At 38.9% G+C, this 12,445-nt stretch overlaps 1 protein-coding gene across 2 annotated transcripts; it reads left to right on the top strand.

The window, feature by feature from the left end:
- Window positions 1-242: 242 nt before the first annotated feature.
- RB195_000107 (uncharacterized protein) lies at window positions 243-10,300 on the top strand (the record flags this gene model as incomplete). Of its 2 annotated transcripts, none has more annotated exons than XM_064196263.1 (32): window positions 243-428; window positions 882-1,030; window positions 1,159-1,232; window positions 1,308-1,394; window positions 1,559-1,609; window positions 1,695-1,784; window positions 1,853-1,995; window positions 2,068-2,142; window positions 2,196-2,294; window positions 3,064-3,147; window positions 3,595-3,747; window positions 3,805-3,882; window positions 4,543-4,614; window positions 4,674-4,757; window positions 4,816-5,002; window positions 5,055-5,119; window positions 5,568-5,655; window positions 5,908-6,013; window positions 6,311-6,406; window positions 6,459-6,559; window positions 6,623-6,758; window positions 7,223-7,416; window positions 7,486-7,601; window positions 7,659-7,799; window positions 7,898-7,990; window positions 8,400-8,503; window positions 8,611-8,700; window positions 8,798-8,919; window positions 9,041-9,207; window positions 9,810-9,905; window positions 9,983-10,063; window positions 10,151-10,300. In XM_064196263.1, 32 exons carry the CDS (start codon window positions 243-245, stop codon window positions 10,298-10,300), a joined length of 3,558 nt encoding a protein of 1,185 aa, XP_064052144.1. The 2 variants fall into 2 exon arrangements, with proteins under 2 accessions (XP_064052144.1, XP_064052145.1); XM_064196264.1 differs by having other exon boundaries at window positions 375-428.
- Between the last annotated feature and the right edge of the window lie 2,145 nt (window positions 10,301-12,445).

Here is a 12,445-nt window from a genome sequence, read left to right as displayed (position 1 = left end):
TAAGATGTCGCAGATGTTTCTGAGCGGCCTGTAGCAATTCTTGTTGAGCTCGGGATCAGCTATTTTTTTTTGCTAGCATACAGGGGCTCGCAGCATGGAGCTCGAAAGATTCAGTTCTTTTAGGTAGTTTTCAGGAAAATATTAAAAGAATGCAGTCGAGGTGGCGGTGGCGTGCTTGCGTGTCCTTCCGGTCCACTTCAGACTAACCTGGAGAATTCAACACTTCTTGTCGGCCTATTTTCATGCTGTTGTTCTCGAACAATGATGAGAATGTTATCAATAAATTTGTGGTATTTGTGAAAGAACGTCAAATGTCAGCGTTTTCTAATATGTTGTCGTACTTACTTCATGGCTTTTTTAAAGATACATCGTGGATGAGTAACGCCAGCACACCGGATGGAAGTGTTTTTGCTAATCTGCACAATCAGGTAGGCCTAATCATGAAGTATGGCGTTAGTTTGCTGAAAATCTTGATTGGAACGTCAACTAGAATCCACACTTATTTTCAAGTTAAAACATCCAGCAACAAGGGAGAAGTGAGATACGTAGAAGTAGCTGAGTAGAATATGGTGAGCTTGCAGGGGTAGTCATCTCTGGCCTCTGCTCTGATTTTCTTTTGGAAGAATCACCTATTCATTCCTAGAATTAACTACTGCAGAGAAATTAATTAATTCTACCTCCTTAAATCTATGTTTAGAACTGAACTTCAGGATTAGCAAAGCTCAACGCAGGTTCGAGCAAATTACAGTCAGTAATTTTTTTTCGTATTCTTCGTGTGCACCTCATATCACTCAGTAAAATCGACATATTCACACGACGTCACATATTTTCAATAGTTGTGGGACTGGAATGGAAGCACTGAACAACTGACTATTTTTCAGGAGTTGCAGTCGAGAAAACGACCTTGTTGCACTCATTCATCCGTCAGTGGAAGTCAACTAGGAAGTCCTGTTGTTAGTCCTGTGAAAAAAGTAAAGAGACAAAATCCACAGCTCACTCCTACAAACAAACGCTCAACTCCTATTAAAAAGTAATTCTTTTCAAAAAGCACTGGTGTCGTTTCCTTTCTGCTGTTTAGTAGGAATTTCATGGCATTGGTTACTGCTTCCGGTTTCCGGTTATTGCTTTACTTGCGAATACGATGCAATTGTTTTACAGATCACCGGAACCAAAGTTAGCACAAGTTTGTCTATCCGATTTTTCTGATTGGGATGATTCGCCTACGAAGGAAGGTTTGTTTTCAGAGCTCTTTACTGTTTAGTGATATAATGACATGCTGGTACTCTTTCGTTCTTTTATATTTTCAGAAGGTAAACGGTGTGAGCTTGTTCGCGTTGCTAGTGAAAAAGAAAATTCCGAACTTAATGACTCTTTCGATGAACCAGTTTTTACTAGTGAGTTCGTAATTATTAGCAGCTTGAATATATCGTTCCTAACTTTCTCTCGATCATTCAATAATTTCCGAGTGACTCATCCCACTGTTCTTTCCTGTGGGGAAGTTACGAATCAACCTGTTTTTGGTGGTGTAATATTTTTACCTCAGTATTTTTGATTAAAGATTCGCCAAGAAAGCCTTCACCAAGTCTCAACTCAGCGAACAATTCATGTAGTGAGTTGCTTCTCACGATTATACTAGTTTCCCATAATAAATCTTGCTTAGAATGTGCAACACAGCTTGGTAATTGGGTTTATAGAAAAGCGAAGCGTTGCTATACGACTTTGTGATGAAGGGAAAACTTCTCCTATTAAAGAGTTGCAGACAAATGGTCCCTCTGGAAAATTAGGTAAGTTTACGTTTGTAAATTTTAAACGACTTATCTTCTTTTCATGTCTACATTCTACTAACATTGAGATAGTGGTGTAGCTGGTTTTCCTTCCCTTTGTGATCCCAAAACCGAAATTATCTTGACGGTAAGGGAGATAAAAAAGGAAAACGGGCTTGTAGATCTTATCTGCAGCACTGAGACTGGGGAGGATTCCGTGGTATATTTAGAAGTAAGTGAGGAAACGTTAGCTTTTATGTGGTTCCACAAATCTAATGGGTATCGTACGTTGCTGTTATTTCAGGATCAGTGGGCAGAATTGACTTTCGAACCGGATACTCAGATTCACTTAATAGGTGCTCAGCGTTGGGGAGAATCGGTAGGTGTTTCCTGTCTTGTGTTGGTCCAGCTTTACTAGTGCAGCCCTTTCAGGATTGGTTGGTTTCAAATGAACACGGAGTACTAGTAGTTGCTCCCGATTTTTTGGTACCGTGCACTAGCATAGCAAGCTCAACCTGGTGTTCTCGGAAGGTACGCATGGGCAATCTTCTTGAATGTTTCTTTTCTACTGAATTCATATCATATACCGAACAAATGTCATCTCCCTGGATTCTTTGATAGACTTACCTATCTTTTTGGAGAAGTCAGCTGGTGGTAGCTTGATAATACTTGTGACAATATCATCTAGAACTAGAGAGAACGATCATAAACCACTATCGTTTCACAAGCGGTCTTTCTTAGTTTCTCGATAAACAGTTTCGATTTTATGGAACCACCAGTAAATCGTGGACCGACGGCGGTAATGATGGTTGCACTATTCATCAACTTCTTGGTGTAGAAGAAAATTTCCTGGTGAAGTGTTTCCAAAAACTAGAAATGAAGGGCTGGATATCACGAAATTGCGCTGTTGGTATCTCTCAATGACGATATAGGGTTCGGGGTGTAGATTACGAATATGAACGTGTTGAAACTGATTTCCTCCTAGTCGTCCCGAAAGACGGCATGGGAAACGAAAGAACGTTCGCGGGCCGTTTCCTGCGTCGTTTTTACGAAGGTGACGCGTTATGAGGTATAGTGGGAGTTTCTCACGCTGTTTTTCCAAGAGGATAAGGGAAATTAGAGGTGGACACGTTCGTATTCGTAATCTACAGCCCAAACCCTATATTGTTTATGAGGGATGCCAACATCGTTAATGATATGCTGCCTTCAAAAAGAACGCTGAATATAAACACAGTCAATGGTAACCTTTTCGGTTGGGATGTGCTTGTTTGTTGCTTTAATCGTAATTTGTCTGCTTGAGGTTGTACTGAGTGACCGATTCCGGTGCTCTGTTCGTGCAAACAAAGCAATGGTCATTGGGACTGTTATGCATGAATTATTCCAGGTAAACCATTATTTTATTATTACATACACTATTTCACCAACACATCTTGAAAAAAAATCCCAAGAGTTCTCCTACTTGCGCCATCTGCGTCGTTGATCTCAACTCTCAAAGCACCACTCTTTTCCGTCGATTTTCTTTACGATTGGTTAACTTCTGAGCCTTTTGATGCGGCCATAGTGACAGTGATGATTGCTACCAAAATCCTGTAATGTGCTCGTTACGAATATTTTTGTTTGAATTTAAAGAGATAGGTCTTCTAAATTCAGTTGGAATTTTTTTCAAGCACTATTTTGTGACTAAATAAAGAGTTATGGTGTAGGATGACAAATGTTTTGTTACATACCAACAATACTTAGCATAGTTACTTTCTGAAATACTAGTTTTTTTTTTAAATCTGTTTCCTTAATAATCTTTCTTCGTCAGCATCTGTCTTCATCTCCATTGCAGGGTGCACTTCGTTCTCCGGATCCTAGGCTAGTCACAAGAAAATGGCTTCTTGACAGGTGGCGTAGCAGTCTGAGCGATGATGTCTTATCCCAGCTTGTAGCCCTTCACTGCACTACATCTGATTTCGAAGATGAGCTTGCACCGTATGCTGATGTGAGGGATATTCCGTTATTTTATGATACTAGACTGCATGTGTTGAATACTGGTCAGGTAGTAGCCGACTGGATTCAAACACATTTGCCTGGTGGCTCCTCCTATTGTTTGGATTCTTCTTCATCTTCCCTGAAGGTGAGCTGTATTTGGCGTACATACATTCTTTAGGGGCTAATTTCATGTTGTTGTATTGTTGGAGAGCTGGAATTGAATTATTACATGCCTTAACGGCTGGTTTACTCCCTATTTGTTGAAAAATCTTGTATGCAGTGATGCAAATGATTGTTTAGATCAGAAATATTGTAAGAGAGGGCTTCGCTGATTTGATCACATGCAAAATGAATTTCTTGGGATCATGCTTTGGACACGGTCATTACATATCTACTTGAATCTAAGAAACCTTACGTAAGAGGCATTCAGAAACCAGTGAAAGGGAAGCCAAGCACATCTTTACCAATGTGTGTGGAATCTTGAGTATTCCACACAAGTATGGTGAAGCAGACTGGAAGCGCAGTTCGAAACGTGGAGATTACGAGAAATTCGCGATTAAGAAGTAGAAATGTTGAGTTGTCTAACTAAGGCTTAAATTTCTGGATTTAATATGGTTCAAAAACACTCGAATTTACACATTTTTCGCTAAGATTATTGCTAGAAGTGCGAATGCTGAGCGCGAACTAGCTCTCATTTAAGAGTAAATTTTAGAAACTAACTCGTACTTTAGGGAGGCACCAACCTCTGAATTGAAGTTCAAGTGTCCTTCAGCTCTGTCACTCTCATGTCTTGCTGTTTTTTTAGGTGCATGATATCGAGGAGAACATTTGGGTCTCGCAATTAGGAGTGAAGGGCAAGGTTGATGTCACTCTAAAGGTGTGCTCGTCCAAAGATTGATTTGTGACTGTTTTATTTTCTACATCCTTAAGTTTCAGGAGACCACGACAATAAGAACTCATTTGAGACCGCTCGAACTCAAAACAGGTAAAAGCGGACAGTCAATTGAGCATGCTGCGCAAGTTGGTTTTGATTTTCCAAGCAATTGACCTTATTGATTGTTCCCTCATTCTTGTGCAGGTGATGCTGTATTCTTTAATGCTTTCGTCTCGATACAAACAACCTATTGGAGGAGGAATTTTACTATACTTAAAAGATGGGATTAGTCGAGAAATTCAACCAAAGGCCTTGGAATTGAAGGCTATTGTCAACCAAAGAAATAATTTGGCTTTTTATCTTTCGAAATTGGATCCGTTGAAGCTTCCAGGTGAGATTTTCCAATAGAACGAGCAAGGCAGAGTACTAAACTGAACATTTAGCGCCTAGAGCGGATCCGAAATTTTGTGATAGATGCGATCAGGCTTCAATATGTTCTTTTTACCAGGTGAACCCATTGTTTTTCAGTATGCGTAATACTGATGAAATTTCGTTTACCAGAACCAAATGAGAGCTTATGTAAATTGTTCATATCCATTCTTAACTTCGTTTTTTTTTTTTGGTCAGTTGTCCAAACTCCTGATTACGACTTCAAAAAGACGAAAAAAGGGGGAATATTTGAACATTTCAGTTTCTCTGTGGTCATGTCGTTGTGTTTAGGAGGCTTGTAGGTGAAAAATGTGTGACGTTTTGGTGCTTCCGCAGTATTCAAGTCATATTAACCAAACGTTAGACTTTTTTTTTTGCTCTTCATTTCTTTTTTAGTCCCAATGGCTTTTTTTAGTCAAAAGCCACAACAATTCGGGAAACAGTTTACGCAAGGGCAACGAACTTCAATTCGTTTTGACCCGATTGTACTACGACTAACCAAGATTTCATTGACTACGTTATTACAGATTGCAATGGAACCAGCTGAAAAATCGTCCGATCTCATGTACGATTTCGCTAAAGCGAATATGAGCCACCTCAAAGAGAATCACCTCAGTAAGTTGAAGGCAGCTTATCACGAAATTGACGACGAAGAGTTCTGTGTCTAACTATGTGGAACTCGCTGTTTTTCACAACGATTAGGGAGAATGTGAATTGAGCTTCTTCGCGCTTATATTTGTAATCTACGAATCGAACTCTATATTTTGCTACTGAGACCCGTCATTGTCGATTTAGTGATATGCTGCACATTGTTATTGGTTTCTTTGCCCTGGTTGTAGTCTAGAATTGATAATCCCATTTTTACAGAGTATTTTGCAAAGTGGATTCGGTGGATCTTTTCTGAATGGTCTGAGGACCAAAGTAGAAAAGGGAGCAGCGTGGAGAATCTGTGGCGTAAGTCACCTGCTGAAAGGTGAGTTTTTTCTTCTTTTTAACACGTTGTTTCTGTTCTCTACAGCGTAAAGAATGTGCGAGAGCCGCATCTATTTTGAAGTCAAGACTATTCGAAGTATTGGTGTTGGAAATTTTTGAATTTTTCAACTATGCAGCACTGCACAAATTGTATTTTTTTTTCATTGTAGAGATTGCTGTTGCTATCTGTCCTCTTTCGATGAAATTTGCTTTTCTACATCATTATACCATCATACGTATCTCCTTGCTTCCCTGAAAATCAGAGGATTGCCACATTACAAAGTTATTTTACGTTAAGGGAATCTGATGGTTTTTGTGCCGCTTGTCTGCGTCTGGTTTCTTGCGAAGATATTTCAAAGGAGATCTATTCTTCGTATCTCTTAACATTTGAGAGGTTGGCGCACAATTTTCATCATAATTTTTCTATACTGGAATGATCAATTCAGTGAGGTTGAAATTTCTACTATGTTTTCTCCCGGAAGTATGTGCACTGTTTCCACAACTGTGAATCCCGCCTTGCTTCTTGTACCCATTGTTGATTCTAGCTGTTAGTTTTCGCCATTTTCCCCTCTATCAACCATTTCTTCGTCAATCATTTTCGTTATTTTAGCTTTCTCCATAACAGTGCGTAGTGACAGAATGATCGACAAAGAAGAAATCTATCATCTGGACCTTTATCACAGCTTTTCTACGTGTTCAACGACTCTGGGTAGTCTCATCCTTATTATGGGTTCAGATCAGGCAAGGTGGTCATAGTTTCCACGTCCATTCATATACATCTATAATTGCTGTGAAGATCTTAGTGATCCTTTACTTTCTTTCGAAAATTCAAAAATATTCCGATAAGGATTTGTTGCAAAATATGTGCATCCTGTAGATAATTTTGATAGGAATTGTGTCCGGTTGTGTTTATTTATCCATGTGTGATTTTGCTCTATTTTCGCTGTACTTTAAGAAACTTTATCATCAGAAGTTTTTGGATGTCTTGGTTACGGATATGGTGATTATTTTGCGAAAATATCTAATCTACAGGGAATTGAAAGTCTATAGTGCAGAGACGCGTCCTAAGCGGCATTTGTTTATTGCCTTATTTAAGTAAACAACATCTCTTTATTGCAAGTTAGAGCAAATTCCTAACAATCGTACAGTTGCATCTGACGCAAAAGTGGAGTATAAAGTGATGTTCTCCGGTCAACCTTAAACTGTTTAGCACTCGAAAACGCGAACTGATTGTTGATTTGATGCCTCCTGGTGGGTCGAATGCCACAAATCTTCCCAGTTCTGTTCACAAGATTTTATCGGACGGTGTTGCGTTGAATCAACTTAATGAAGAACAGCGTGAAGCAGTATTATCAGCCCTAATTTGCAACGACTATACGCTCATTGAAGGATTTCCAGGATCAGGTTCTAGTCTACAACAATATTCTATGTATACTTTCATCTGCTTCATTATTATTTTATAAAATTATTCAGGAAAAACAACAACAATAGTGGCGTTGTTGAGGTGTCTTCTAGAATTGAAGCTCTCCGTATTGTTAACCGCGAACACTCATTCAGCTTTGGACAACGTTTTAACCAAGTTGAGAAAGGTAGGCCCAGTATTGGTTAATTACATTTATGACCATTGAACCTGATAAAACTTTTAGTATGTTGACGCGTCAAAAATGCTTCGCCTCGGGAGATCAACCTCAACAAGCAACAGTGTCGCCGACTTGACTTTCCAGGCAAAAATGAGCGTTGTGGATGGTGATAAATACGAAGCTGCCAAGGATCTCCTAGAAAATACAGTAAGTAAGGATAATTATTTAGGCGGTTTTTAAATGCTTAAGCAACATTGTTTGGACTGGATGTGAGTTCTTGTTCAATATGTTATCTGCTTTTTTAGCCGCTTCTGGCGAGTACGTGCCATTATGTACCTAGAGAGTTGCTCTTTTCTTATCGAACATTTGATTACTGTATTGTGGACGAAGCATCTATGGTAAGTTGGTACTTTATTTTCTACTGTTCTCTTTGCATAGTCGGGGCTAAACTGTGCCAATATAAACTAGCGTAACATAGAGTATAGTAGGGTCAAAACGACATGAAGAGCGATGCAGGTGCATAAGCGGCTGGACTCGAAGCGGTGCGGCGGAGTGTAGTGGTTAGGATCCAGAGAGGACCCTTGCTAACACCATCGATCGCTCTAATCGCGGTCCCACCTCGATTCCAACCGCCATCTCCATCGCGCCGTTTTTAGCCCATCCGCTTACGCAACTGTACCGAGCTTCATGTCATTTTGACCCAACCATATATTTTTGTAGTTCCTCGTAGTAGTGAGTGATGTAGTTTACTTTAATCTACTTATTGAATGTTTTCGTGTCACATTTCTGCTTATTTTTTACGTTTAGGTCTTAGAACCAGTAGTATTACCCGCTATAGCAACTGCAAGACGGTTTGTGCTCGTTGGTGATTCTCTTCAACTGGCGCCTCTAGTTCAGAACAGGAAATGCGCGTTGGTTTTTCTGAGTGGTCTTCTCTTTAAAATAGATTTTGATACAGTTGCAATATCTCTCTTCTACCTAGTCAATGAGATCAGTTTTTTAAATGTTGAAGTTTCAGAGAAGAGGGCATGGCGGTATCTCTTTTCGAGCGTCTACAAGTTCACGACGAAGTTACGCATTCGCTTGTATCACAGTATAGAATGAACAGGTCACCATTCTTTTGCGTAATATTTTCATTCAAGTGTTTGAGTGGTTTTTTCTTCTCTAGTTTTTAATTTTTTTCTCGCCAAGCTCTTTTATTTCAGTGTGATTTCGAGGTTAAGTAGTCACCTCTTCTATGCTGATCGTCTTGTTTGCGGAAACAACTCTGTGGCAAATGCCTGCCTTTCAGATTCGAGGAATTATAAGGTGTCCGCTGTTCGGGAAGGTTATTGGATATTCTACTCTTTTCTAATCTTATGAAAAATATTTGTTCTACAGTCAAGTTTTAAATGAGGAACTGGAAGAAACGAAAGTTGCTGACACCCATTATGATCTACTTGTTTCAGGCTCATGGAAACTCATTGAAAGTGGATCGCTAGAGTACTCTACTGTTTTTGTGGACACAAAAGCTGTTACCGAATCTTGTTTTGCTATGACGAACGATGGTGCTGGGATGGTGCACAATTCTGGTGAAGCTAAACTTGTTCATGATGTTGTAGCACGATTTTTGGAGGTAACTTTTGTCGATAATTATGTTTGTTTTGAAAGAGTTTTGTGTTGAATAGCCTTCCGTACGGAATTAAAGGCATTTCACTTCGTTTTAAGAGGAAAAAGAGAAGAAAACTTCTTGATAAAGAAAAATGGGACTCCCAGCCATAAGCCGTTCATCACTTAAGTATTAAAACGCTGCTAAGCGCATGTAGGAATGATGTATTTTTCCATATGTAGTGATTTAAGAACCAACTCTGAAAAGAAAATATATGCTCATGATTTAATATTAGCTTTGTAGGTTAGGTAATTCTGATTGCAAAAGCATCTACAGTAGACTATAGCAGTATATACTGTCGATGGATCGAGAATGTACCTACCTACCTAAAATACCTAAAATTTAGAAATTTACCTTTTCTCTTAGAAGTGGTTACGTGATTTACTGGATTCCATATCAGTGTTTATGCTGATGGTTCCTTTCCTAAACAATAAAGATGGGTGCACATACCTTATTGTTTAAGGGAAAGAAACCTAGGGAAACCCCATGCAGATCATTGCAGCCACTGCTACAGGATTCATCCACCTTCGTAAATTTTCTATTCATGTCTAGAATAATCCTCAATTTAGAATGGTGTCGCTGCAAGCGATATTGGAATTATGTGTGTTTACCGCAAGCAAGTGAATGTTATTAAATCGTTCTTAGATCCTGAAGTGACTGTCGAGGTCTGCTTTCCATTTAATTAACTTTGGAAGCTTCCACAAACATGAGAGCTATATTACTACTAAGGCTGATTTTTCAGGTCAGCTCCGTGGATCAGTACCAAGGACGTGATAAAAGTGTTATAATCTGGTCACTTGTGTGGACCAATACTTCTGGAAGGGTATGGATTTCCAACTTCCAATTTTCAACAATATCATGTTTTATATGAATTCGTGGTTGAAACACTAAACCATTTTTGGTTTTTCAGCGGTGCGAGCTTCTCCAGGATCGCCGAAGAGTTAACGTAGCACTGACACGCGCTAAACACAAACTTGTACTGGTCGGATGTGCGCAAAGTATGCGATCTATCGATGTAATGAAGAAAGTAGTTGAAAGCATGGTAGTAGTAGAGCTATAGTCATTAAAATGATATTTGTTCTTAGTGGAAATGATCTATTCGGTTTCATGGATTCTGATTAGCACTTTCTTGTGTGATTCTGTGTAATGCGTCTTTGTACCTCTCAATCGTTGCTTTCATTTTTTCTGCTCACACCCACTCAGGGACATTCCATTCATTCGTTGTACATTACTTTAACGTGTATATTATGCAGAGAATGGTGTTTTACTAATTTTACTTCAAGTTGAGTAGGCCTATCAGGATTGAGATTGCTTTCCTGGGAAATGTGTTGGAAATTGGTTCCGACACAAAGCGGCTTAAAGAGATGGGATGCAGATTACATAATTCTTATAGGTTGAGTATGAACCCGACCTGGCGTTTTCATCCAGGTGTTCCTTGGATATTTTCTAGTACAAAGCACGAATAAAAATTCATTCTTCTTATATAAAGGTGGATCAAAAGTGAACCAGAAATTCCAGTTATAAGAACTATTGGAATCAATAACTGGTTCTTTTCTGTTCGCCGCTAATTTTTTTTATGAATGCCCTGTTAACACGGAGTGACATTTTTCTGCGGTTGTCGAAAAAAAATTGCGGACGTTAAAGTAAAGAAAACTAACTGTGCGTATGAAATACGTAGATCACGCATGTGTCAACGCTACGAAAAACATTACATTGCAGATTTCTCCCCGTAGTTCGCTTGTCTCCGGACATTGAAAAAAACATTTATTTTCATTTGACAACAACTTGTTTACGAAGTACAGATAGAGGCGTGTAAGCGCCGTCATCTCGGGGCGAACCGTCTTCAATTCGGTAAGAGAGCTTTGAGTTTGATGAATGACATTAAAGATTAGCCACAACAATATTCTATGATAAGTCCAATGGCGAGCTGGACTTACTGTTGGTTGACAGCTACAAATCGGTTCTCATTTGAGGCTATCCTGTCTTCTCTTTTTTCCTTCGTTAGCTTTTTGATTTCTTGCTCTTTCCCCGCTTTACACCTTTTTTCCCTCTTTTTTTGTGTTCAATCTTTCTTCCTTTATTCCCTGTTTTCATTTATTTTGATGATAATTTCTCATTTGTTATGAATAGCGTGTTGTTTTTTCTTCCAACGTTTAATTCGTAAACGCACCTAAATCTGTGTGAGTCACATTGCGAACAACTTGCGTAGAACTTTAATCTATCCTTCCCTTTTTCTTTTTCTTATTTACTTCGTGGAACGCTCAGAAATAGTTGACATTTGGCAAATCATACAAAACCGAGACAATAAAAACAATATAAATTCCTGACAAATGAAATTCTGAGGAAGTGCAGTTCGAAATCAACGCATCATTTTCTCTTTTTGCCAGAAATCCGAGGAAATTTTTTTTTTACGAACGACATCTATTATTTTGAATTATCTTAGGTATCGCTCATAAAATTACACTCAATCACATATTATGTATACTGTAATTTTACATACTGTTGATTCTATTTTTAGCCCGACCCCGCTTTTAATGTAATTATATTCAGAATGATAACTCGACGGATTTTATTTTGTACAGCGGAGATTCTGGAAGATTTTCAAATTTGAAATATTTGCATTGTATCAATGAAGATTCAATTAGAATGGTATGGTTCCTGGAGCTGTTCGGATAATTATGATGTTAGTTGAACAATATTCGTTGATGCACTATTCTTCGTCATAAGGGAAAGGAACTGGTGTGTCCTATACTTCCGGAAAAATTGAAAAAATGAGAAAAATCCAAGAAATCTTACTGTAAGATGGTCGAGTGGAGCTAGCCGGCGTCACGTAGCTCTTAGGCTGCTAGTGACGAAAGAAAAATGGAACAAATGCGGTAATATGATGTAGGAACCGATTTGATCTTTACTTTTTATATGGGATGGTGAAGTAGAATTAATTAGTTGCGAAAAATGTAGCTGTTACCCTTTTCATTTCCTACGTCAGGTTATTCTGGATTCATGATGATCAAGAATCATAATGTAGAAGTTCGATGCAACAATGTACGTAAGGTGTTCTCCGCTAATGGAACCTGAATGTGCGTAATTCTTCGACAAGATCCCTGAATGCGAACTTCCTTGCTTAACAATGAAATGCGTTTGCGGAAATCTGATGATCCGTGGATGTGTCCGCGAGATGCACCTGCAGATAATTTGAACGCTCATC

Source organism: Necator americanus, chromosome IV (assembly GCF_031761385.1).
Source record: "Necator americanus strain Aroian chromosome IV, whole genome shotgun sequence".
NCBI lineage: Eukaryota > Metazoa > Nematoda > Chromadorea > Rhabditida > Ancylostomatidae > Necator > Necator americanus.
Note: the sequence above shows the minus strand (reverse complement) of the source record. Positions and strands in the feature narration are given on the sequence as shown.